The following is a 27,866-nucleotide window of genomic DNA, read 5'->3' as shown; positions in this document are numbered from 1 at the left end:
TTTTAACTAGTGACAATTGAATTTTTGATATCAAGAATGCATATCCTGGGAATTAAAAGTGAAAACGGCTTGCCATAGTTGGTGTGTGGGCGCTTGGTGGCCCAGAATGCCGAATCTTTCATTGAGACGCATTCAAACCTTTAGGAGTTTTTTGTATTGTTGATGCTTTTGATCTCTAGGGAAGATAATCTTTTAAATCTACATGTTCATTTGATATACGCCTCGGAAGAAAAATTAAATCCGCTCGTGAAAGTTCAATAAAATACGATGTAAAAATCGTTATCAAGCACGGATGTGATTGATCCATTATGACCATCGCAGTGAAAAGTAACAGATACCTGACCACACCGTCTCTTCAGCAGCAGTATAATGATATTGTTCAACATTATTAGCGATTATTGAATTCAAATAAACAGTGAAACGTTAAAATAGGAGCATTATTATTTAGACAAAATAAGAAGGAAATTGTACGAGCCGATAAGCCCCGCCCATTTGGAGGACGCGCTGCTGTCCAATGAAAGCCCAGCAATGAACATGTGCTTGAGTTCGATTGGCGAACGCCTGAAAAGTCCGTTGAGCGTCACTCGTTGTTTTGAAACAGACAAACTTTAGTTTTTGAATAAAACTCTTCATTACAATTGTGAAACAATCAATAGTCGATTAAAACAATATTATAAGATGGCATTAAAACATTGTGTCCCAAAATAGGTCCATAAAATCTCAAATTTCTCAATATGGCGAAGAAGGAGAGGACAGCTTATTGTTTTGCATTGGTTTATTAAAACAGTACACTTTTTAACTCTTGTTGGAATCATATACAACATGAATTTAAATGTAAATCCTTAATACTCATCAGTTAAGGCTTATGTAAAATGAGGCGTGTGTTGAATTAGTAAAAAAAATATAATAATAATATTGTGCTGCAGTAATAATGTGAAACTGCACTGTGCCAGAAAGCAATAACAATTCAATGAAATGGCATGAAAATATGACACTTATCAGTTCAGGTATATTTAGTTAATTCAAATTAACTAAAGATCTCGACTTGTGAGTGAGCTTCATGAGGAAAAAACCGTTGACTGTGCAGGACACCTGTCTAAACAAACACGCTCCTCGTTGCTAGGTGACGCCTTACAAATGAAAACAATGCTCTGAAATCGGCTCAAATTCGCTACTTTTAAATTGTTGCCGCGGGTTGATTTTTTTCTCCCGCGGGTTAAAGGTGCATTCAAAACTGTATAGACTAAACTACAATTCTAACAATAGTGGATTTAACATCAAATGTTAAATTGTATGTTTTTAATGTAACCTTCTCCATTTAAATAACTTATGTTATAGAATAATTTATGCAATTTTTAATTATTTATTTGAAATCCTTGTATTGTTCAACTGCTCGAGGTAAATATGGGATTTAGAAAGGAATTAGTAATAATAAATAATGCTATACTTTTTAGAGAGAGTAAAGTTGCTGACACTGTTGAAGCTAGTAATTAATTTATATTTTTAGAGTAACTTACCCAACACTGATTGAAACGAATTTTCACCCGCAAAAATTCGCCACACAACAGTGAATGTAACCTTACAAATCAGTCGTGATTTTCAGTTATATTACTTGCATTTTTTAGTACATTAAAAATAATACTAATAATTTAAAAATGAAAGACCATCAAATTAACACTTATCGCTACTAAATATGAAACAGTGAGAATTAAAAATTGCATAAACTTTAATTTAGTATGAATATAAAAATCTATATGAAGTCATGAACTCATCCCAAACTGAATAATACTATCCTTAAACCAGCCCCATAATCTAGTGATCCATAGATTGACTCCTAAATCAGTCAAATACTGGATCTCAGGTGTCAGCATTTTCCGGCAGAGCTCTTGGTACTGCTGGTCAATATCGGTCCTCAGGTTGAATCCTAATATGGAAGATTTTCCAATGGGCTGCCAGGGTTTCATGTGTCTGTCTGTGATGTCCTTCGCCTCCACGGCTCGCCCTCCATCAATGCAAATGGCCTCCATCTCTGCGTTTCTCCTGCGTAGCTCCTTCACATGCTCCTCCATTCGGCTCCGGCCGTACGCCTCCACACGGGCCCAGAAAGTGGTGTTAAAATGCCGATAAAGCTGCCAGTCAGCGCCGCTCCATTGTCGAGCTTGAGTCTTCATCTCCGGGGTCATGAGAGCTACAGACGTGGCATTTCGAGTATTAATCTTAAAAAACAACAAGTCATCCATTTGCCAACATAGAGCATCTTTTAGCAGAATGAGCGACTCCTCAAAGTGCTCCGATATTAAAACATACTGAAAATGCTTTTCGACGTCTTCAATGCCTTGTTGAACTCTTGGATCTCCAGCATCCAAATCGTTCTTGAAGCCAAAGTCAAAAAACTGTAGGTTCTTGAGGTAAAACGCATTGATTCCCTTTGGGTTGAAGTAGCGGTTTGGGTGGGCGAGGAACTCTTTCAATTGGTTTTCTCCAGGTATTCTCCATGTTTGGGGTATGTAAGCTTTGAAGTAGTGAAACGTTGACTCAAAAAGCTCTGCGGGATCTCGTATGATGGTGAAGAAGATGGCGTCCGCCGGGAGTAGCTTCTTCACCTCGGGCGCATTGAATCGCATGTGATTGCACACGATATTATAGCACGTGCCCGGCTGGTAGCTCTTCACTTGAGTTCGAAAGAAGCTGGATGGGTAGGAGAAGTCATTACGGCTGTCTGGGAGAGCAAACTTCAGCTGATGCTTTTCTCCAAAGCGGAGGAGAATGTTCATTAAAGTGCTGCTGGCCGTCTTATGGGTCTTCATGAACATCAGGTTCACTTTAGGCGCACAGGCCACGTCTTCTCTGATGCTCTGGGAATGGTTCCACACTTTAATGTTTGGTGCACATGGGGCCAGAAGTACACTGAAAAAGATACAAAAAAAGAGGATAAACACTGAATTATTATACAGTAGTCAACATTTGAAGTGGATCAAAACCTTTCATCAAAGTTATACATGAATTTTGAACAATACCCATATTTGTCTAAGGACATCTTTTAACTTTTTTGACTTTTTCACTTCAAATGTTCAAATTGTCCTTTAATGTAATTTATTGGATGGAATGAAATACAGCTTTGGAAAAAAAAAATGAAGAGACCACTGCTAAATTTATCTGGATTTATTATTTATATGTATTTGTTTGAGTAAAATTAACTTTTTTTGATTTATTCTACCCAAAAAAAAAAAAAAAAACTAAAACTGAACATTAGGTAATCAGTTACATCAAACATTTTACATTTAGAAATTCAAAGTTTGTAAGCAGAACTAGCAGATTTTTCTCTTGTACTTAAATTTTAATTGCTCTTAACTTGAAATCTTTGAGTAATCTAATTCATACATTTAATTTAAAATTATCATGTAATTTCAACTAAAAAAAAAAATGTATTAGTGGAAACTTGGTTAGCTTTAACTAGCTAATTCAGTAAATGCAAACTTTCTAAATGGTAACACAATTTTAAAATTAAACTATTAATATCACGGGTGGTTGCAGGAAGACAGAAGATGATTAAGGTATCTTTTCCAACACGAAGGTTTAATGGGAGTAATATACAGGGCAGCAGAACAGGCAACACACACTAAATACAACGGAGATCGGACAAAGACTGACAGAACGGACGGAACTTGAATGCAAACACAGATGACACTGATTAACGGAACACAGGTGATACAGATGAACTGATAATGACACGTGACGTGAATACAAGTCCAAATGAAAACAAACTAACCCAAAAATCACTGTGACAGAACGCCCCTCCCCGCAAGGCGCGTCCTCGCGCTGTAACAAGAGAGATGAAGGTGGGGGTTTGGGAGGAGGAAGAGGAGCAGGCGGAGGGCTGGCAACAGGAGTGGGCGAAGGGCTGGAGAAGGCAGGCAGAATATCAGGAGAAGGGCTTGGCAGAGGGGTGATAGGTCCAGAGGGAAGGATGATGATCCATGGTGGAGCAGAGGGTTCAGAGGGACACGGGGAAGCCGCTGGCTCGGGCGACTGAGGTGTAGACGGGGACACAGAAGGGCGTGGTGGAGACAGAGGGACTGAGGACCAAGGAGGAGCAGAAGGGAGTGAGGAGTCCAATGGAGCCAAGGGGACGAAGGGACGGGGCGTAGCCAGAGGAGTGCAGTCCAGAGGTGAGGGTAGGTCGACTAGCGACCTGGGTGGATGCGGTGGGACGAGGGAGCCTGGCAGAACTGGTGAACTGATGATCCATGAAGGAGGTAGGAGCCAAGGGTGAGCCAATGGACTGATGGGCCGATGAGGAATCCTGGACGCGGTGGTTGGAGTCGGATCCAGGGCATCGACTGGATAGGTGGGAGAGGGAGGTTGGGTGGGAATTCAGGAACAGACTCAGGAGTAGCAGGCGGCGGCCATGACAGGACGAGGCTCTGGAAGGGTGGTCTCGGCGGGACGAGGCTGTGGAAGGGCGGTCTCGGCGGGACGAGGCTCTGGAAGGGTGGTCTCGGCGGGACGAGGCTGTGGAAGGGCGGTCTCGGCGGGACGAGGCTGTGGAAGGGCGGTCTCGGCGGGACGAGGCTCTGGAAGGGTGGTCTCGGCGGGACGAGGCTGTGGAAGGGCGGTCTCGACGGGACGAGGCTGTGGAAGGGCGGTCTCGGCGGGACGAGGCTCTGGAAGGGTGGTCTCGGCGGGACGAGGCTGTGGAAGGGCGGTCTCGACGGGACGAGGCTGTGGAAGGGCGGTGAAGCTGGCTGGTGTTTGTGGTTGAGTGGCAATGTCATCGTCAGCCTCACCCATGGTGAAGGTTGAGCCACTCAACCACAGCACATGATCCAGGTATTGCGCGAAAATGCCTGGGATCACAGCCGCTGGGACCAGAGCTTGCTGGTGCAGATGATCGTCCAGTCCGTACCAGAACACAATCTTTAGGATGTCATCTACCCAGTTTACCTCATGAGAAATCTCCAGTAACTTTGACACATTCTTCAATATGGCCGCCATCCTGGAAACAGGTCACCAGTCAACTTGCAGGATTTACGAGGGTGCGGAGAACGCCCATGTTCTCCTCTTCCACTCTTTAAACTTTTGGTCCGATCTTCTGTCACGGGTGGTTGCAGGAAGACAAAAGAGGATATCTTTTCCAATACGAAGGTTTAATGGGAGTAATATACAGGACAGCAGAACAGGCAGCAATATATATATATATGAAGAGTTCAGATGCAAAAGCCTCTAAGTGCCATCTGAAATTTTCTTCTAGAATGATCATTTTTATCAAGCTCGTATATTTAAGATCAGTAATTTCACTTAAATGACAATTAATAGGTAATTTTCATTGCCATTTAAGTTAAATTATTGAACTTAAATATACGAGCTTGATAAAAATGATCATTCTAGAAGAAAATTTCAGATGGCACTTAGAGGCTTTTGCATATATACAGTATATATATATATATATATATATATATATATATATATATATATATATATATATATATATACAGTAAGTTGAAGCACCCTTTGATTTAGAGTCTTATCAGCAGTTCCGATTTGTTTGATTTTATTTACATCACAAAAACCAGCCGTTTTAACGGGTGTGTGACTAGACTTTTTTAACCACTGTAACGCATGTGTCAGCAAGAAATCAGATTATGAAATCAGCAAATTGAGAGATCACAGATAAGCGATAAGGAGCGATTATAGTGATTGGAGCGCCCATATTATTATGGTGGTTATCATAGTATTTAAGGTAAAAAGCTGATTTTGATAGTTCAAGTAGATTGGTATATTAAAATTTTACATGTGGTTAAATATATAATTGTAAAATATATAGACCTGTAATACTGGAAAAATCACGGTATTTTACATTTCTGGCAACCACAGCTTGTTTATCGTTAATTTAGCAGGATATTTTTTTACATTTTTATTTATGCCATATCACTGTAAAAAAAAATCTGTGAAATTTACGGTAAAAAAAAAATGGTAACTGTAAAAATACAGTATAGCAACATTTGAGGTTTTACAGATTTAACTTAAATGATATAACGTTTATTCACCAACCTATTGAAGTACTAATATCTGTTCTGTGCGTTTGTAATACACTGACAACCACCAAAACACGTGATGGTGATGAGGAAGTCACATGATAAATCAAAGCTCATCCCAAGCAGCTTTTGCACAAGCTGAAAAGGTCAATGCTAATATTTAAAAGACACAGTGTCATTCACTCAAACACTAAACACCATCATGGTAACACACAACACTAAAGTTATGCGATAAACATTCATTTAACAACATGTAACATATAAACCTAATGTTCACTGATAAGAACAAACTATGGCATAGTTATTTCAGAAAAAATGCATCACACTTTTGAAGTGTCACTCAGGGAATTCCGGGAATGTCAATTTACGGGTTTCACAGTAAATTATACAATGATGTTTTCTTTTTTCACTTCTGTCAATTTAACTGTATTTTACTTTAAAATAAAGTTAGATTAACCATATATCATAGGGAAACTTACTGTTAACCAATAAAACAGGATTGACCGTAGCATTTTTACAGTTATTCACCGTTAAAATTAAATCACCATCATTTTTTTATCGTGTATTCCGTCTCAATGTCTGGCACGGGTAAATAATGATAATGCAGATTAGAAGGTGAGGTATCTCTACTCAATAACTTTTGACCATTCAGTCTGCAAATTTTAAGAAAAAAATCTATAACGAATGTTTTTACTTTTGCTCAGTTTTAAGCGTCCTTGCTGAATAAAAGTATTAATGTCTGAAAAATCCTGATCGGAGTAGTTAAAAGGATGGCTTTAAATAGACCACATGATTGGTGATGGATGACTGGTATCGGCAGGTTGTAAAATAGAAAGCCATATGTTGAATCATAAGCAACCAATGTAAACCCAGATGCTCAAAATAATTAATTGGTTTGAGTTGGGTTAACTTAAACAAATCAAATTAACTATTTAGAACTTTCTTTTCCTTTTGCGTTCACAAAACTGACACATTTAAGTAATTGTTACATAGTTTTGAGTTTTATAAACTTGGTTCTTTTAATTTAAATAAACTTTAATACAAATTTTGTTTTTTTCTATTTCCCAGCATACTTTGCTATGGCACTTTAAAGGGAGAGTAAATGCTAAAATTAAATGTTCTAAAATGTGTGTGTTTTTTGTGCAAGATTAACGTTAAGTGGGAGATTTAGTTGTCAATATGCTAAATGTTAAAAGAAACAACAAAGTGTGCTTACCTGTGTGTATCCAGGGAGGCTGGAGCAATAAAACAGTAGAATCCCATGATGCAAACCACAAAAGCCCCCAAAAACAACTTTTGTGTCACTCGCTTCATCATCCTTCCAAACTCTTGGATCCTTAAAAGGAAATCATAGATGAGATCACTTTATCTATACCGTGGCCGATTGCATAGACCGTAGACTAGTCTTTTACAAGAACCAAAAAAACAAGACTGTTCACTCCTCGCTGATTGCTAGTTGGACTAGTTCTTAGGACGGTGGCGGTGTTTATGCAACTATGATATCAGATCTTTACTCCTTGGAAATAAGTTTTATTAGACATGTTTTGATTTTGTTTGGTATTTGCAAATGAGAGGCACTCTGTTTAGCTACATTTGTTAGAATATGCATTGTTATTATTAATAGTATGGTGGATTTGTATGCACAGAGTCTCATACTGTATATTTGGACAGAAAGTGTTTCGTACTCTGTGTTTACACATCAAACAGGCATATGCCAGTGTTTACTGTACAACTCTTGTTTCAAAGTTCCTCCTTTTGCCTTAATTTCATTCCAACACACCTTAAATGCAACATTTACTATATATCAAGTGGATGAAATGTCTAAATAAGTGGTTAAAACTAATAAAGTTGACTCATTCTAAGAATTTACAGAATGACAAAACGTCAGTAAAATGTGTAAATGAAAACACTTGTAAAAGTCCTTCCTGAATGATGTCATTTCGGAAAGGCGTGTCAGACATGCAGTTAATTAAGAACACGTCGCAATATAATATAAGCCAATATAACAGCAGGAGAACAATTATGTCACATAACGTTACATTTACCTCAGGAATGCCATTTAATGACCATAGCATGAATAGAAACTGAATAGAAAAAATAGCTAGAGGAGATTTTGCTGAGCACTATATTACATATTTATTATATTTTTACTTATGTCATTAAATAATTGTTATTATAACAAAAACTGCATTATATTTAATTTAATTTGTTATTTTTAACCTTTAATAATACCAGCAGATTGGGCCCTCTATGTTTACAGCATTAAGTGAGATTATTTTTTTAAATAAAATTTAAAATAAACATGTATCCAAATTAGTCAATATTGAATCAAAATCGGAATCAAATCACAAGAATAGAATTGAAATCTTGAAATTTTGTCAAGCAATAATAAAAACTGTATCCTACAATGTAAACATTGTAACATGTTGTCACTAAACTTCATAAAATTCTATTTAGTTACCAAATGTTTTGACAATCACAATTACACTTATTGTGATGCAATATTTGTTTTTACATACCCCCCCCCCCCCATGCAGTTAATTAAGAACACGTCACAACGCATTCAACACTTTCTCCTCTCATGCATTTCAAAGGCTTTGATTCGAAATCGCATGAGCTAATATGATCATTCTTAATATGATGTCATCATTCCATATGATGTCATAACAGATTTGAGTGCAGCTTATACCGGATCAGTGTTTGTTGAAGCCTTGCTATCATCCCAGAAATCATGGCCAAAGACTGAGATAACATAACAGTGCTCAGTCCAATAATTGAAATGATGGACATCTACTACAGCGCTCATGGGAACCTGTTCTGCTGTTCTGAGAAAAACCTCTCCGGTCTTTGTTCTGATTGGTTTGATGTTTATAAACGATAAACTGTCAGTATGGAGCAATGGAAGGTCGCTCACACCCATCTGTGATTTAATAAAACCATGAAAAGATGTTGTTTCATCGATGTCTGATGTGGTCAGTACACACCCCGCTCATGTTGTGACACGCTAACATACTGTGAACATTAGACTTGTGTTAAAACCTTGAAATAATCAATAGTTATTTAGATATATTTCAGTTTTAGTTATTTTAGTACATGCTTGTTACAACAAAAATAAAAATGAGAAATGTTGATTTTTTTTTTATTATTATTTTTTACAAAAATGCTTTTTTCTGGTTTGGTTTTAGTTAACTATAATAACCCTGATGACAATGGAATTGTCAATTATCATAGACAATTTGATTTTATTGTAGTAAAGTACAAGTACTTATAGAAATATTAACTCAAAGTAAAAGTAATAATCTTAATAGATAGGCTACTTGAGTAAGAGTAAAAAGTATCCAATGAAAAAACTACTCAAGTAGCTAGTTACTTCGGATCATATACAGGCCTATATATATATATATATATATATATATATATATATATATATATATATATATATATATGAAGAGTTCAGATGCAAAAGCCTCTAAGTGCCATCTGAAAATTTCTTCTAGAATGATCATTTTTATCAAGCTCGTATATTTCAGTTCAGTAATTTCACTTGAATGACAATTAATAGGTCATTTTCATTGCCATTTAAGTGAAATTACTGAACTTAAATATACGAGCTTGATAAAAATGACCATTTTAGAAGAAATTTTCAGATGGCACTTAGAGGCTTTTTGCATCTGAACTCTTCATATATATATATATATATATATATATATATATATATATATATATATATATATATACATAACATGATATTATTTAGTTATTTTTAATTTAAATGAATATTATTATCATAATTAGATAGGCTATCTTTGCAACAAAAACAGAAGAGACAAGCATTATTTCTGCCATCTGTAGCCCGAAAATCATTGCCTGTCCTTTGGTTTGTATAATAGTAACTTATACAACTACATTTGGATTATTAGACAATGTCGAAATAAAGTGACTTTGCAGAGTCACATCACATCACTGCACACACACACATTACCGCGGGATGGCGAGTGTTCGTTTCATAAACTGTGGACAACAGCTTATTTAATGTATAAATTAATGTATATGTCCAAAAAACGGGTAATGTCATACTTTGTAGTAGTGCTATCGTGGCGTAATAATCTGTTTGTTTGTAAATGTATTACCTGAGTGAAATGAAATCGAATATATCGTCCTGTGGAATCATTCATTCACAGAAAACTTACGAAGATGTTCAACTAATAAAGATCTTCATCGCTGGCAAAAATATGATGTATTTGCAGATTTGCTTTCACTTGAGTGTACTGTAGGTCCACAGCCACTTCATCAAAAGCTCTTGATGCTTCATGTTACGACTCATCAAACTCAGATCATTCAAACTGATTCGCGAACCGATTTAGACAGATCTGCCAACTTGTTTGATGAAGTCTTTGAACAGAATCGACTCAAAAGAGTGATTCATTTGTGAATTGAGCATCGCTCATGACCAGAAAAAAGATACAGCGCGCTTGGTATTGAACTACGCATTTAACAACATGTATTGCATTAAAATAAACGAGAGGAACGTCGCCCAACGTAACGAAGTAAAAGTACAGTTTTTTTCTTTAGGGTGTACTCGAGTTAAAGTAAAAGTACCCACATTTAAATCTACTTTTAAAAGTACAATTTTACTTAAAAAATACTCAAGTAGCCTAAATGTAATGAAGTAAGTGTACTTCGTTACTACCTCCACCTCTGATTATATGTTTCTTTATGCATTTTCTTTTGCAAAACATTGTTAATGATATACTTTAAATAACTGAATTTAATTTTATTTTATTTATTGACTATAATAACATTACATTTTTTTTATTTTGACTATAATAACATTTTATTTTATTTATTTGAGTTATAATGACATTTTATGTATTTATTTTTTATTTGAACCATAATAACATTTTATTTTATTTTAGCTATAATATAATTTTATTTTATTTGAGCTATAATTACATTTGTGATTTTATTTTATTTGCTATGACATTTGATATTTTACTGACATTTTTTTTATTTTAACTATAATAACAGTTTATTTTATTTTATTTTACCAATGACATTTGACATTTTGATGACATTTTATTATTCTTTTATTTTAATTATTATAACATTTTATTTCATTTTAACTGTAATAACATTATTTTATTATTGTCTTTTCTTTAAGCTATAATGATTTTTAAAAAAAAAATAATATAATATTTAATTTAATTTTAACTATAATTATATTTAATTTAATTGTAACTTTAATTTTATTTTATGTTACTTTAATGACATTTATAAAAAGTATTTAACGTGATATAATAAATTTATATTTATACTTTATATATATTTATTTATCACACCGATACACTGAAGTGCTCGTGTTTTGTCTGTGTGTCGTCGCCGGTCGTCGCTCGCTCACAAGCGGTCTCGCGGTTTCAGCGGTTTGCTGCAGTTGCTGGTTTCCGCCTGAAGGGGCGGAATTTTAATTCTCTCACTTCCTGATCCGGGGAGGGGAAGCGCGTGCGCCTGTTTATCCTCGGTTTTTTATTACGAGCTGCAATTTATTAAGGTAAATCAAATTATAAATTCCCCTTATATTTAATCTTTAAACACATTCGCGATTGAGGAAAAAGGCAGACCTCGTTATTCGCTCGTGTTTTGTCATTTTGCTCTGAGCAGTTGGTCTCAACAAAGGAGCTAGCAGCTAGTATGCTAATGTCATTGTGTTGTATTGTTACCAAACAATACTTAAATATGACAATTGTATGCCTAATGTAGGTGATTATTATATATACTAGAATAAATGAACGTATCTAGGTTTATATTTTAAATTGCGTGGGGAATTAACAACATTAGAAGAAATGAGAGATGTTAGCACTGTTAGCAGCTGTCATGGCTCCTCCAGTCATTTGCATTTGACTCCTTTATTAAACATACTCCTTTATTAATCATATTTTTTTTCACATATTTGCAGAGTTATTCTCTTTACAAAGCCCCTAAGCTAATACCAGAGTCACCCATAATGCCCTGCTCTTTACAAAATGTTTTACAATGTTTGTGTTGAATGATATTTGACATATTAAAAGTAGTTTTTCTAGATCTTGGCATAACGTATGGTAGCTTAATACGTCTTCTATGTCAAAATGAGATGATATTTTCCCTACAAAATGTAAATCGCCATTTAAATCATGCACACATGTGCTCCTTAGACGTTATTCAAATGTTTTGTGGTCGATTGGAAGCATCATTCACTCCCTTGTTCCTCATCTGACCCTCATGTATGTTCATATTGACTGATTATCCTGTGTTTCTAAGTTTTCAGACTGTGGTCCTGGAGAAGGTCCTCTGCTGGGTTACTTGAGCTCGACATGCACTGCTTCCACCAGAGTTTAGAGTTGTAAATAGTGGCTTTTAGAAGAACGGACTAGAGTTTGGATGTTTTAAAGACCTTGACCCGGAAAAAAAAAACGCTCTATTTCCTCGAAGGCTGCAGGTCCAGCGAGGTTTAAGCCATGTCGGACGGACGGATCTACGTGGGAAACCTTCCCATGGAAGTTCAGGAGAGGGACATTGAGGATCTCTTCTACAAATACGGAAAAATTCGGGATATTGAGCTGAAGAACAACAGAGGCACCATCCCGTTTGCCTTTGTGCGATTTGAGGATCCACGGTGAGTCGCACGGCCTCAGAGAGCTCATGGACGAGGCTTTTTCAGGTGTAGAACGAAAATTAGGAGCACTTTCCTCTCTTCCTCTAGGGATGCCGAGGATGCGGTCTTTGGAAGGAATGGATATGCTTTTGGAGACTGTAAGCTGCGTGTGGAATACCCTCGTTCTTCCGGATCCAAATTTAGTGGACCTTCAGGAGGAGGAGGTGGAGGAGGAGGAGGTGGAGGAGGAGGAGGAGGGCCACGGGGAAGGTTTGGGCCCCCGACACGTAGATCTGAGTTTCGTGTTATTGTAACCGGTGAGTTAAGAGATTTGAGACACTGGCACCTTCACTTAAATCAACATGACATTATAAATATTGTCTACAATAATATCGTGATTGTTGTTTTAATGATGTGCGATCTGACATTATCAAGTATGTCCCTCACTTTACAAAAACACACACTACGTTATGTATTCAGACTAGTGCGCGTGTGCATGCTTTCATTACATGATTTACTCTATTAAAAAATGCATTTATAATGCTCTCAATATTCAAGACCCCCTGTAGTCAATAATTTGATCTGTGAAATTATCTTTGATCACCAAAATTACATATTTAAGCGTTTTTTCTTTGGACAAAAATTTCTTCATGCCTTAAAATATCTTGAATGTAACTCGACACCCTTGCCTAATTTAGTATACCTGTTTCTATGAATATGCAAATGAGCCCCGCCTCCACTCACTCACTCAGCTCAGAGATCCACTGGTTGACGATCACACGTTGATCTGATTGGTTACAAGGTAGTTTGTGACGTCAGAAACACCAGCGATTTCAAAGCGTGTTTTTGAGACTGTCTTTGGTTCACTGCAGTTTTAAGGAGGAAATACTCAGCAATGGTGTCGACTTATGAATTTACACATGCTTTGTCTAAAAGCAGATTAAAAACACCACATAGACATATAAACAACATTAAAACCTGGATTTTCAACACGGGGGACTCAAGTCGATGTCACACGAAGAGTGCAGTTTTTTCTCTAAATATCAGCATTATTACAAATGTGACATTGATTTTATACAACAGTTCATTAAACAAATTGTTAATATTAAGTGACTTGCATTTTAGACACGGTATTGCCTGTTTTTACTACATTTCGTCAAGAAAAATAGTTCCCAAAAAAAAAAAAAACACAGGATAGTTTTGCTCTCTGACACACAGGTGTTTCCTTACTGAATGAACGAATCACTTGAATGAATGATTCAATGACTCACTCATCAAGTAAGTCAAATGATTCGTTTCTGAATGAATCAGCCATTTGAATGAATCGGTTGAATGTCAATGACTCATTAACAGTGACTCGCTGCTTCCTAGTGGTGGTTTTAATTTCACATTTAAAGTATCTTTTTAAATTTTTTAAATCATTTTAAAATATAAATATGCAGCGTTTTATGTCTAATTAATCAAAACATTATTTCTGCATGTGTAACTGCAGGTTAAACGCATCCATGTCTCTCTGAGCTGCGTTAAACAGTCTGTGTAAATGCATCTAAATGCCACTTCAGATGCAGCTTCTGCGTTGCAAAGATAAATTTTGTTGATTTCATTTGTTTGGAAAAGATGATTTCTGTCACTGCTGCGAACTGACCACCACAGAATATAAGGAATATCAAAAACTTTAGGAGTCAGCCGTCCACTCCTAAACCTAATCACTATAAGTTTACCCAACTATGACGACTTCTGCCTCTGAGAACCATAGAAATGTGAAAAGGGTTTACTTTTTATTTACTGATCATCATAATGGGTTGTGAATGCTTGACTTTAATTTTGCAAATGGATGTTAATTTGTTTACATGCATATTACACAAATGTGTACAGCACTTAACTCTCAAAGTGTTTTGTAGATGGGTGTATGAACATAATAAAAACCTTTCCCTGCAGGTCTTCCTCCCACTGGCAGCTGGCAGGACCTCAAAGACCACATGCGTGAGGCCGGAGACGTGTGTTTCGCTGACGTGCAGCGTGACGGCGAGGGCGTGGTTGAGTTCCTCAGACGTGAGGACATGGAGTACGCGCTGCGGCGTCTGGACAGCACAGAGTTCAGATCACACCAGGTGAGGAAACGTGCATTGATTGAGTGTGCAAATTCAGACATGTTCGTATGGGTGTAATTTTTTGGGCTTCAAAATCTCGCCCCCCAATGATCACACGTTGATCTGATTGGTTACAAGGTAGTTTGTGACGTCAGAAACACCAGCGATTTCAAAGCGTGTTTTTGAGACTGTCTTTGGTTCACTGCAGTTTTAAGGAGAAAATACTCAGCAATGGTGTCGACTTATGAATTTACACATGATTTGTCTTAAAGCATATTAAAAACACCACATAGACATATAAACAATGTTGGGGAAAGTTACTTTGAAAAAGTAAAGCATTACAATATTGCGTTACTCCCTTAAAAAGTAACTAATTGCGTTAGTTACTTTTTAAGAAAAGTAATGTGTCATGTCACTTTTGCGTTACTCACTAGGGCTGGGCTTTTTTTTTTTAATAACAAAAAAGTTATATTTTTGGGCAAATGTAAAGGCCTTTTCACACAAAAATGTAAAAAATAAGGCTGAAGTAGGGCTGGGCGATAAAACGATAACGATAATTATCGCGATATAATTTTTCTCAATAAAACGATATCAAGAGTTCGATAATGTTTATGCGCCAAAAGCGGAACGAAACTCACTTGAACCGCGCGCCACACGAACCATTTATCCGCTCGGCTCAAAGTCCAAACAGCAGCGCAGTGCGAGCTCACTAGATCAGATGCGTTTACTCTGATCGCTCTCGTCACGAGATTCAGTGAGAAGCGCTTGAATTCAGCGAAGAACACAATGTCTCAGTGATTTAAACCAGTTTAAAGGCAGATGAAACACTGTGCGCAACGATACAGTCAGAAGGCTTTTCCGTCTACAAATTCCCATCATTTACCATGGATTTACTGTAACGTTAGCCTAGTAATATTAACTGCACCATGAAATGTGGGATATACATATTTATTTGTATTATATTATTAATGTAGACAATGTATTAAAGGACTGATGGAATATTTAGGCTACTGTTATTTATACAAATACCATAGAAACCATAAAGTTACATTTTGCCATGATAGTGAGGTTATCATCATCTAAATGCATGATACTGGATGACCAATGGTTAAGTTTAATAAAACTCAAACAGTCAGAATATTACATTTTACCGAATAAAAATTAGCACATGCAGAAACTAAGAAATGAATTGTCCAATAAAGATATTTATTTTGTTAAGGAAAAATGACAAATGTTTGAATGTTCTACCTCAGATTTGTGAAATGTTCACCAGTTTGGCAAGTGTTTGTCCTGATATGTTCTGACAATAAAGAGTAGTTTAAAACCACAATTAACGCTCTGGTTTCTACAACTTTCACTTAGGAGCAAAAATCTGCCTTTAAACTTGAAAGAAATAAAGATTTGACTTTTATCGTGATAATTATCGATATCGACTGATAAAAAAAAATTATCTTGATTTTTTTTTTTTGGCCATATCGCCCAGCCCTAGGCTGAATGAAATGCAAATGTATATGTGTAAGGTGCGCAGCTCAAACAAATCTCTCAGGTTTCCATGAATCTATACTTCCACAAGTTCAGCAGCAGATACATTGGTCAATAAAGTGAGATTAAAAGCATACAAATATTTGTTTTATTTAACAGTAATTATTGGAGGTTTGCTTAGTATTCTGATTTTGCATTTCACTGATTGTATTAATTTTGAGGAATACTGAATCTTTTTTTGTGCAAGTGAGACGTGTAAATGCACGCTCACATTTAGTCCAGAACTACAATAAACATTCATTTTTAAATACAACGTCTCTTTAAATACAACTCGACAGCATGGGGACAGAAAAGCTGTCAGTCATGGGAAAGCAAAGTAACTTGCGTTACTTATTTGAAAAAAGTAACTCAGATATTTTGCTGAAAATGTAAAATTACTTTACTAGTTACTTGAAAAAAGTAATCTGATTACGTAACTCAAGTTACTTGTAATGCATTACCCCCATCACTGCATATAAACGACATTAAAGGGGTGGTTGATTATGATTTAACTTTTCTAACTTTAGTTAGTGTGTAATGTTGCTGTTTGAGCATAAACAACATCTGCAAAGTTACGACGCTCAAAGTTCAAAGCAAAGGGAGATATTTGCTTTTACAGAAATTGCTTTTTAAGGATTACAACAAACGGCTGGTAGAGACTACACCACATTCCTCCCGGGTTAGTGTCATCACCAACCCTAGAATTTACATAAACCCCGCCCCCGGAACACGATTTCGACAGAATATCATGATAGAAGATAGTAATCAATGACTAGAAGATAGTAAACTCCACATCAGCAACATAAATTCTTCAACTAACCATTCAGAAATGTCCTGTTGCTTCTACGTGTTGTCACTTCTTCTCGAGTCTCACATTGTCCGACTTCGGTTTGAACATAAAAGGCTAAAAGTTTTTGAAATTTTCACTGCTTGACTTGTTGAAGCTCCGCCCCCTGTGCCGGGAGCAGCAGCTCATTTGCATTTAAAGGGACAGACACAAAACAGTGCGTTTTTGCTCACCCTCAAAAAGTGACAATTTTAACATGCTATATAAAAATATCTGTGGGGTATTTTGAGCTAAAACTTTACACACACACTCAACATCAAAGACTTATTTACATCTTGAGAAAAGGGCATTATCCACCCCTTTAAAAGCTCTAGTTTTAGGTGGCGATAATACCCCTGATTTAAAGTTCATCCATCTTGTTTGTTGTGCAGGGAGAGACGTCCTACATCAGAGTCATGGAGGAGCGAGGCACAAGCTGGGGTCGCTCGCGATCCCGGTCCAGGTCTCGCGGACGCTACTCACCCGCGTACCAGAGCAGAGGGTCTCCGCCCCCCCGTTACCGATCGCCACCGCGTCACATGACCCGCCATAGCCCGCCCTCCCGCCGCCCCCCGCTCCAGCACCATAGCCCGCCGCCACGCCACTATCGATGAGCGCCAGCTCCTTTTCTCGGCCGTCACGCCCTCTTTTCCTTTCTCAATTTTGTAATTTACATTCCATTTTAGGAACCCGAATGGCCTTATTCACCGTTCAGTTCATGCGAATATGTAAATGATCATGTGGATGATGCGTGTGTGTTTTCAGAGCAGATGATGCGGTTGTGAATGTGAAAGATCTGAAGATGAATAACCCGTTTTGTCCTTTTGTGATTGGCATGAGGTGACATTAAAGACGTGCTGTTTGTGATTAATCTGGTCTATTTCATAAACATGACAATTTTTTGTGATTTGAATAAAAGGCTGGAATTTTTAAAATGTTTCTTTCTGGAATTTCCCCCTATGTGATCTTTTTTTGCTTTTCTGTTTGTTTTGTATCATGTGATGACTGTATGCATAATTTTTTTTTTTTTTCTCAATTAAAGCATCAAGTCAAATTTACTCCCGCAATGTATCATGAGTCATTTTTACACACCGCCGTTTTGCAGGAATAATGGAAAAACAGTAAATTGTGAGTTAAAAATCAAGTCATTGAATTATCAGTAATCCTTTAAAATAATGAATTAATTAAAATGATGCATTAAGGTTAAACAGGCATTGTCAGTAAATGTTAAAATGAGCATTAGCTAAGATTAATTAAGATTCATCAAATATGTGTTTATTTGTTTTTCTATAGCAGTTAATATTTTATTAGTTATGCTGAGCTCTCAATATTTCAGATATTGATCTTTCTTTGAGAAATTGCTCATTTAAACCATAAAATGTTCTTTGACTTATCTGAGCCATTTGTACGGAAAAACTTTTTTCATTTTATCATTTTAATTTCAACTTTTTTAATTAGTCCGAAATATATATTTCCCAGTAGTGTACTGATGTGACGCCACAGATTTAATTAGGTTTCAATAAATAGCATGTGTTGGATTCTGTACATCACGGATTTGTTGATGACAAAGAAGTGTTAGAAGTTACACTAACAGAGAAAACATGTTGATTTACAAAGAATTAAATTCCTATTTTTTTTATTTTGAGCATGCATGTATACCCTTTTCTGTTATTTTTTTTTTATTCCTCAATATGTGAATATATTTTTCTTTAATATCTTTGAATATATTTGAAAGTTATCCTTACTTCATCATATACAATCAATACCTGATGTTAAAAATGTTATTAAAGTTTTTATGGTGCTATGGAATTCTTTAGAGCATTATATGTGAAACGTTTGTATCTTTCGAAATGCTACATGGATATTTTGCTGGAATAAACATTTAATAAATAATAAATAAATAAAAACTTAGCTCATTATCGAAAAAACAAAACAAAACTGATGGCCAATCAAAGAAGGCGGGGCTTAGTTTACTGCGTCACACTTCACATAGAAACCGCGCGAATTTCAGCTCGGCTTCAGTGTTTGATGGTAAAGTGCGAATGCGAGGTAAGATTTAAAAAGCTGTTTTACTATATAAATGATAATCAACAGTTATATCCAGTGATGCAAACTACTATACTTTTTTTGTCAAATTTCGTGTTGAATGTAAAATATAGGCTGAATCATTTAATACAAGAAACATTTACCACGTACGAATAAGAGTGAATGGGTATACATCTTAAAATACATTTATTATTTGTTAATAGTTCAAATTGATAAAAACTTGTTATTTTACTGGTCTTTTTTGTGAAGCTTCGAAACCTTTGCGAATCATGTTTCGAATCAGTGATTGATTCAGAGGCATTTCAAACTACCAAAGTCAAGTGATTCAGTAAACGATGCTTCGTTATGTCTTAACTGTTTCGACGTTTTTAACGGTCATTGATCTCAACCCATGGATCCGTGGAAATATGGTTTATTCTTTACTTTTTTGATGGGCGCGTTACTTTTGTTAAGCTTCGAAACCTTTGCCAATCATGATTGATTCAGAGCGCATATCGATCAAACTGAGTCACGTGATTTCAGTAAACGATGCTTTGTTTCGACACAACGGTTATTGATCTCTCTGAACACATGGATCCGTGTCTATATACTTTATGGATTCTCATCTAATCAGTTATATAAATTTGTAGACATTTCATTAGTCTCTTATTGGCCTGAAGGTCTCCATAAAATAAAAACAAGACTACAGTAACAAAATAACACACGATACATACTTTTCATATTTAACGATGATTTTGTTAGCGGCCATTAATAATTACACTTTAAAAATTGCAATTAGTTTGTAAAACGTGCTTCTATTCATGTTTTCGTTGCATCGACGTTTCAAAAGCTTCGAAACTGAATAATTTTCCCCTTGAATCAACACTTAATTTCTCCCATGATGCATCACTACCTGAAATCCATTTATATTCTTTAATTATTTAAATAACATTACACTCCGCCCTCCTAAAACAAAATGGCCTTAAGGACAGTGAATTAATTGTTGGCTTGCGTTTAAAATAATGAAAGTAAAAAATAATTCACATGTATTGTTAAACATTTTCTGAGGCACATTAAAGACAGTCTGCAAACCAAACACAACTGGTTTCATTTTAATGCACACATGCATTTTCTTGCATGTTTAAAAAAAAAAGCCTCAGTGATGCTGACAGCTCAAACATGCCAAATAATCCCCATTTAATAATTTAACAAGCAATGTAATGTACAGTCTCAAAAATGTGTGTCCATCAGAGTCAGCGATGCAGTCTTTGTGTCTGATGCAACACGTTCATATAAAGCAGAGAATAAAACGCGTTCAGGTGAACATCAGGCCATCAGCTGTCTGGTTTCTCTCTGTTTGGGCCCATGAACTCCACACCTTCTATAGGGATGTCCTTCTCCTTGATGGCTTTCTGTAAACACACATCAGAGCATCAGTGATTGGCAGCAGATTTATAGGAAGCGCACAAGGTTTTGAGACACAGTCGCAAGTGTTTTCTCACCTCCGAGGGCTGATTCACAATCACATACATTATTGTTCACATGCACGGATATGTACCTGGACACACGTGTGGTATTTGAGGAATAATTCGCTGCATGGATCTGCGCTGCGGTCTCCTTTGAGGAATTTCTCGGCGAACCAGCGGTTAAAACACTGATCATACTCGCGCTTGAGCTCCGTGCAGCCCTCGCCGACACTGTTCATCTTCTTATCCAAATGAGACGACACAGTTCGCGGGTTTAAGGGTGTCTGTCAGAGGAGATCTTGCTGTTTTTTCCGCAATCTCTCTTGACTTTGCCGATACCACGTGGTCTCGCGTGGCGCGCGAGGATGACGTCACTCAGCCGCCGCCGCGTAATAAAAGTCTTCAAGGATAAAACGGGACCCAGTTGATTTAATGTTTGGAATTAAAATAAAATATGAATAGATATGTTAAAAATAAATAATAATAATATGTAAAACAATTTAATTCTTCACAAAAATAATAAATAAATAAAATATAAAAATATTTAATAAAAAGTAGGAAAGTGCTGAAGGTCATTATTTACTGTAAAAGTAGAACCATTTTATTCTTCACAAAAATGATAAATAAATGATAAAAAATAGTTATTAAAAATAGGAAAGTGCTGAAGGTCAATATTTACTGTAAAAGTAGAACAATTTCAGTCTTCAGAAAAATAATAAATAAAATAGAAAAATATTTAATAAAAAGTAGGAAAGTGCTGAAGGTCAATATTTACTGTAAAAGTAGAACAATTTCATTCTTCACAAAAATTATAAATAAATAAATTAAAAATAGCTATTAAAGATAGGAAAGTGCTGAATGTCAATATTTACTGTAAAAGTAGAACAATTTCAGTCTTCAGAAAAATAATAAATAAAACAGAAAATGGTTATTAAAATTAGGAAAGTGCTGAAGGTCCATAATTATTGAAGAAATATAACTATTTAATTATTCACTAAAATAATAAATAAATAAAATAGAAAAATACTAAATAAAAGTGGGAAAGTGCTGAAGGTCAATATTTACTGTGAAAGTAGAACAATTTCAGTAGAACAGAAAAATAATAAATAAATAAAAAGTTCATAAAATAGCAACATGCTGAAAATATCAGATTTTTTGTGATGTTATGCATTAGTATTTCATTTGTATTATGCTCATTTCATTATAGGTTGGTTATTAAATGTTGTATATTTTATATGTTTCTAATATTGTCTTTACAAAGGCACTTATGTATGTATTTATATTTTCCCACCCACGTTAAAGGTACAATATGTAAGAATTTTGTATCAAAAACTACTTGCACAGTGTTATATATTTCTATCAATTGTGTACTTACATTATCCTAAATGTTTCCAAGAATTTGTAAATTCAGAGAAATTCACAATTTTAAATAGTGCCTGTCCCTGACTCCCTGTTCACTTGTCGCCAGTCAATGTCGTAATATCCGCGTTATCCCTGGTTTCCGCTTGTACTGCCATAGTAACCATGGCGACAGACGTGGACAACCGCGTTACGTCTAGCGGCACGTTTACGCTATTGTTGTTTCGTTCAAACATTATGGACCATGGCAAGCAGACTTTGGGACAAAAGGAGACCTAAAACGAGGATCAATATCAGCGTGGCGTTTTCGAGATTCCAAGAGCTAGCATCCGCGGCTAACTTCGTCTTGACAGAGACGCGCAAATGTACATAATACTAATCAAAATAACGTGACATGACTGCCAGATTCAAACAAATTTTCGCACTATGGCTGGCGCTGAGCAAAAGACGGACACACTCAGCGCTTGTCATATATCACAACTATTCAGTGTTTTTAACCACATAATGTTTATTTTAGGTTTCAGACATTTAAATACATTTTAATGGGGGGTGTATCACGAGTGCCGGCTCAACATCATGATGTCTGTCAGCCATCGCGATGGACGATGGCATCGTCTATCGGCCCAGCCCTAATTTCTATTTCAAATAAACACTCTTCTTTTTAAGGACTAATGAGAGTTTATTTGACATCATAAATAGAGTCATTCACCCATTCAGAGTCACGTGATCCTTCTGAAATGAGTCTCTCTTTTTCGTCAGGTGTGTGACGGGTGAAAGGTCAGATGATCAGACTGTGACGCTCTGAGCTGCTCGACACGTCCTCAGACAGACACACACAGGTGAGAGATTCTCCAGCTCAGAGAGACGCCCGTATCCGACTCTCGTGCGCCGTAAATCTGCTGTGAGGACTGTGATGAATAGGTGACAGGGTCTTTGTCACAGAAATATCCGCCTGTCTGAGAAACCCGAGAGACGCTTTGTTCCCTGTGACCCCTTTATATAATAAAATACATACAGTACATGAAAAAATATACATAGAAATATGCATATATTTATACTTGTATTTATACACAATAGAATAATAATGTATTATAAAAATAATAAAATGATAAAAATATAATGGAAAATAAAATGTGTACATAGTAAAATAATAATATGATATACAAAAACAAAATATGATATTAAAAGAAATATATAAATGTGTGTGTATATATATATATATATATATATATATATATATATATATATATATATATATATTGTGCGGATCATTGCATCATTTCTTTATAGCAACGTAAACACATTCTTCCAAACAGGGCTCTACAGTGCGAGTATTTCACTCGCATTTGCACCTAAAAATAGTTATGTGCGAACTTGAAAAATAATTTACGAGCACAGTGTGCGAGTTCTCAATACACTGAACAACAGCGTGATGAACCGAAGCATACCATTGATTTCACATGGAAAGCAAGCAAGAGGACGGGGTCGCAACTGCGCGATGTGAACATAACATGATGACGCGCTTAACTGTATTCAAATGAGAGCGAAGATTCGCAACCAATGAGCCAATCACTGAAATAGTGTGGGAATGTGCGGGAACTGCTGGATTTTAAGTGAGCGAGTCAAGTGACTCCTCCCAACAGTGCTCCCAATCAAGAAACTTTGCTGCCGTACCATGAGTGCAGCAGGCGTAGTGATATGACGCAGCGCCTGAAAATACATGCATTTTCTTCCCTAAAGAAAAGTACAGAGAATAGGAAAGAAATCCAAGAGTAAAAAGGTATTTTTTATTTCACAGTATAAGGAATGAGACAGATGTTAAAAGGGGTTCAAGTCTTCAGGCAGTGGCAGTCTCAGAGATAGTGGATGTCTGAGAAGCAAAAACTGTATCAGATCCAGTGGCAGTTGAGAAGCAGTGACAGTCTAGTTGTAGTGGCTGTCTCAGATGTAGTGGAAGTCTCAGAGGCAGTGGGAATATCAGGTGCAGTGGGAATCTCAGAGGCAGTCTCAGTTGTAGTGGCCGTCTCAGTTGTAGTGGAAGCCTCAGTTGTAGTGGAAGTCTCAGTTGTAGTGGCTGTCTCAGTTGTAGTGGAAGCCTCAGTTGTAGTGGAAGTCTCAGTTGTAGTGGAAGCCTCAGTTGTAGTGGAAGCCTCAGTTGTAGTGGAAGTCTCAGTTGTAGTGGCTGTCTCAGTTGTAGTGGCTGTCTCAGTTGTAGTGGAAGTCTCAGAGGCAGTGACAGTCTCAGAGGCAGTGGGAATATCAGGTGCAGTGGGAATCTCAGTGGCAGTCTCAGTTGTAGTGGCAGTCTCAGTTGTAGTGGAAGCCTCAGAGGCAGTGGGAATATCAGGTGCAGTGGGAATCTCAGTGGCAGTCTCAGTTGTAGTGGCAGTCTCAGTTGTAGTGGAAGTCTCAGAGGCAGTGGGAATATCAGGTGCAGTGGGAATCTCAGTGGCAGTCTCAGTTGTAGTGGCAGTCTCAGTTGTAGTGGAAGCCTCAGAGGCAGTGGCAGTCTCAGTTGTAGTGGAAGTCTCAGAGGCAGTGGCAGTCTCAGTTGTAGTGGCAGTCTCAATTGCAGTGGAAGTCTCAGATGCAGTGGGAGTCTCAGTTGTAGTGGAAGCCTCAGAGGCAGTGGCAGTCTCAGTTGTAGTGGCAGTCTCAGTTGTAGTGGCAGTCTCAGTTGTAGTGGAAGTCTCAGAGGCAGTGGCAGTCTCAGTTGTAGTGGCAGTCTCAATTGCAGTGGCAGTCTCAGTTGTAGTGGCAGTCTCAGTTGTAGTGGAAGCCTCAGAGGCAGTGGCAGTCTCAGTTGTAGTGGCAGTCTCAGTTGTAGTGGCAGTCTCAGTTGTAGTGGAAGTCTCAGAGGCAGTGGCAGTCTCAGTTGTAGTGGCAGCCTCAGATGCAGTGGGAGTCTCAGTTGTAGTGGCTGTCTCAGTTGTAGTGGAAGCCTCAGTTGTAGTGGAAGTCTCAGTTGTAGTGGAAGCCTCAGTTGTAGTGGAAGCCTCAGTTGTAGTGGAAGTCTCAGTTGTAGTGGCTGTCTCAGTTGTAGTGGCTGTCTCAGTTGTAGTGGAAGTCTCAGAGGCAGTGACAGTCTCAGAGGCAGTGGGAATATCAGGTGCAGTGGGAATCTCAGAGGCAGTCTCAGTTGTAGTGGCTGTCTCAGTTGTAGTGGAAGTCTCAGTTGTAGTGGAAGTCTCAGTTGTAGTGGAAGCCTCAGTTGTAGTGGAAGTCTCAGTTGTAGTAGAAGCCTCAGTTGTAGTGGAAGCCTCAGTTGTAGTGGAAGTCTCAGAGGCAGTGGGAATCTCAGTGGCAGTCTCAGTTGTAGTGGCAGTCTCAGTTGTAGTGGAAGCCTCAGAGGCAGTGGGAATATCAGGTGCAGTGGGAATCTCAGTGGCAGTCTCAGTTGTAGTGGCAGTCTCAGTTGTAGTGGAAGTCTCAGAGGCAGTGGGAATATCAGGTGCAGTGGGAATCTCAGTGGCAGTCTCAGTTGTAGTGGCAGTCTCAGTTGTAGTGGAAGCCTCAGAGGCAGTGGCAGTCTCAGTTGTAGTGGAAGTCTCAGAGGCAGTGGCAGTCTCAGTTGTAGTGGCAGTCTCAATTGCAGTGGAAGTCTCAGATGCAGTGGGAGTCTCAGTTGTAGTGGAAGCCTCAGAGGCAGTGGCAGTCTCAGTTGTAGTGGCAGTCTCAGTTGTAGTGGCAGTCTCAGTTGTAGTGGAAGTCTCAGAGGCAGTGGCAGTCTCAGTTGTAGTGGCAGTCTCAATTGCAGTGGCAGTCTCAATTGCAGTGGCAGTCTCAGTTGTAGTGGCAGTCTCAGTTGTAGTGGAAGCCTCAGAGGCAGTGGCAGTCTCAGTTGTAGTGGCAGTCTCAGTTGTAGTGGCAGTCTCAGTTGTAGTGGAAGTCTGAGAAGCAAAAACTGTATCAGATCCAGTTGCAGTTGAGAAGCAGTGGAAATCTCAGAGGCAGTCTCAGTTGTAGTGGCAGTCTCAGATGCAGTGGCAGTCTCAGTTGTAGTGGCAGTCTCAGTTGTAGTGGAAGTCTCAGATGCAGTGGGAGTCTCAGTTGTAGTGGCAGCCTCAGATGCAGTGGGAGTCTCAGTTGTAGTGGCTGTCTCAGAGGCAGTGGCAGTCTCAGTTGTAGTGGAAGTCTGAGAAGCAAAAACTGTATCAGATCCAGTTGCAGTTGAGAAGCAGTGACAGTCTCAGAGGCAGTGGAAATCTCAGAGGCAGTCTCAGTTGTAGTGGCAGTCTCAGATGCAGTGGCAGTCTCAGATGCAGTGGAAGTCTCAGTTGTAGTGGCAGTCTCAGTTGTAGTGGCAGTCTCAGTTGTAGTGGCAGTCTCAGTTGTAGTGGCAGTCTCAGATGCAGTGGGAGTCTCAGTTGTAGTGGCAGCCTCAGATGCAGTGGGAGTCTCAGTTGTAGTGGAAGTCTCAGAGGCAGTGGCAGTCTCAGTTGTAGTGGCAGCCTCAGATGCAGTGGTAGTCTCAGTTGTAGTGGAAGTCTGAGAAGCAAAAACTGTATCAGATCCAGTTGCAGTTGAGAAGCAGTGACAGTCTCAGAGGCAGTGGGAATCTCAGAGGCAGTCTGTTGCAGTGGCAGTCTCAGATGCAGTGGCAGTATCAGATGCAGTGGCAGTCTCAGATGCAGTGGCAGTCTCAGATGCAGTGGCAGCCTCAGTTGTAGTGGAAGTCTCAGATGCAGTGGCAGTCTCAGATGCAGTGGCAGTCTCAGTTGTAGTGGAAGTCTGAGAAGCAAAAACTGTATCAGATCCAGTTGCAGTTGAGAAGCAGTTACAGTCTCAGAGGCAGTGGGAATCTCAGAGGCAGTCTCAGTTGTAGTGGCAGTCTCAGATGCAGTGGCAGTCTCAGATGCAGATGCAGTGGCAGTCTCAGATGCAGTGGCAGTCTCAGATGCATTGGCAGTCTCAGTTGTAGTGGAAGTCTCAGATGCAGTGTGAGCCTCAGTTGTAGTGGAAGTCTCAGATGCAGTGGCAGTCTCAGATGCAGTGGCAGTCTCAGTTGTAGTGGAAGTCTCAGATGCAGTGTGAGCCTCAGTTGTAGTGGCAGTCTCAGATGCAGTGGCAGTCTCAGATGCAGTGGCAGTCTCAGATGCAGTGGCAGTCTCAGTTGTAGTGGAAGTCTCAGATGCAGTGTGAGCCTCAGTTGTAGTGGAAGTCTCAGATGCAGTGGCAGTCTCAGTTGTAGTGGAAGTCTCAGATGCAGTGTGAGCCTCAGTTGTAGTGGAAGTCTCAGTTGTAGTGGCAGTCTCAGATGCAGTGGCAGTCTCAGATGCAGTGGCAGTCTCAGATGCAGTGGCAGTCTCAGTTGTAGTGGAAGTCTCAGATGCAGTGTGAGCCTCAGTTGTAGTGGAAGTCTCAGATGCAGTGGCAGTCTCAGTTGTAGTGGAAGTCTCAGATGCAGTGGCAGTCTCAGTTGTAGTGGAAGTCTCAGATGCAGTGTGAGTCTCGGTTTTACTTTCAGTCTGAGTGGCACTGGCAGTCTTAGAGGCAGTGGCAGTCTCAGTTGTAGAGAAATGACTTCTAGCTTATCTAGCCTTTTATTTCTCTAATAATCACTCCTGATCTCCTTTATAAACTGCCCTCTCCTATTGCCAGTCTGATCTGCTGTTAAAACAGTATTCAAACTAATTCACTGGTCATATCTATAAATTAAAGGATCATGAAATCCTAAATAAGGGGAAACAAATAAGAGAACTGTTGGCCTATATTAAACAACATAAAAATATATAATTAAAATAAAATAATTATATAAATATTAATAATAATAAAACATATGTGAATAATAATAATAATAATAATTAAAATAAAATAACTTTTTGTAATATCAATTACATATTATCAATATATTATTATTAATAATTGTATATAATTATACATAGGCAATTTTCCACTTTGGTGGACAATAAAGAC

At 37.9% G+C, this 27,866-nt stretch overlaps 3 protein-coding genes across 3 annotated transcripts; 1 reads left to right on the top strand and 2 right to left on the bottom strand.

Annotated features, from left to right (window-relative positions):
- Nucleotides 1–767: 767 nt before the first annotated feature.
- Nucleotides 768–7,359, bottom strand: gal3st1b (galactose-3-O-sulfotransferase 1b). The gene is made up of 2 exons (XM_079862281.1): nucleotides 7,252–7,359; nucleotides 768–2,907 (listed from the first exon to the last, which is right to left on the bottom strand). The coding sequence occupies exons 1-2, from the start codon at nucleotides 7,350–7,352 to the stop codon at nucleotides 1,761–1,763; spliced, it is 1,248 nt and encodes a 415-aa protein (XP_079718407.1). The 5' UTR covers nucleotides 7,353–7,359; the 3' UTR covers nucleotides 768–1,760.
- Nucleotides 7,360–11,482: 4,123 nt separating this feature from the next.
- srsf9 (serine and arginine rich splicing factor 9) lies at nucleotides 11,483–18,984 on the top strand. The gene is made up of 5 exons (XM_079860760.1): nucleotides 11,483–11,583; nucleotides 12,330–12,684; nucleotides 12,772–12,980; nucleotides 14,602–14,774; nucleotides 17,493–18,984. The coding sequence occupies exons 2-5, from the start codon at nucleotides 12,527–12,529 to the stop codon at nucleotides 17,712–17,714; spliced, it is 762 nt and encodes a 253-aa protein (XP_079716886.1). The 5' UTR covers nucleotides 11,483–11,583; nucleotides 12,330–12,526; the 3' UTR covers nucleotides 17,715–18,984.
- Nucleotides 18,985–20,298: 1,314 nt separating this feature from the next.
- On the bottom strand, nucleotides 20,299–20,950 carry triap1 (TP53 regulated inhibitor of apoptosis 1). Its single transcript, XM_079860761.1, has 2 exons — nucleotides 20,684–20,950; nucleotides 20,299–20,537 (listed from the first exon to the last, which is right to left on the bottom strand). The coding sequence occupies exons 1-2, from the start codon at nucleotides 20,828–20,830 to the stop codon at nucleotides 20,460–20,462; spliced, it is 225 nt and encodes a 74-aa protein (XP_079716887.1). The 5' UTR covers nucleotides 20,831–20,950; the 3' UTR covers nucleotides 20,299–20,459.
- Between the last annotated feature and the right edge of the window lie 6,916 nt (nucleotides 20,951–27,866).

This window comes from Squalius cephalus (assembly GCF_949319135.1).
Source record: "Squalius cephalus genome assembly, chromosome: 24".
NCBI classification, from domain to species: Eukaryota; Metazoa; Chordata; class Actinopteri; order Cypriniformes; family Leuciscidae; genus Squalius; species Squalius cephalus.
Note: the sequence above shows the minus strand (reverse complement) of the source record. Positions and strands in the feature narration are given on the sequence as shown.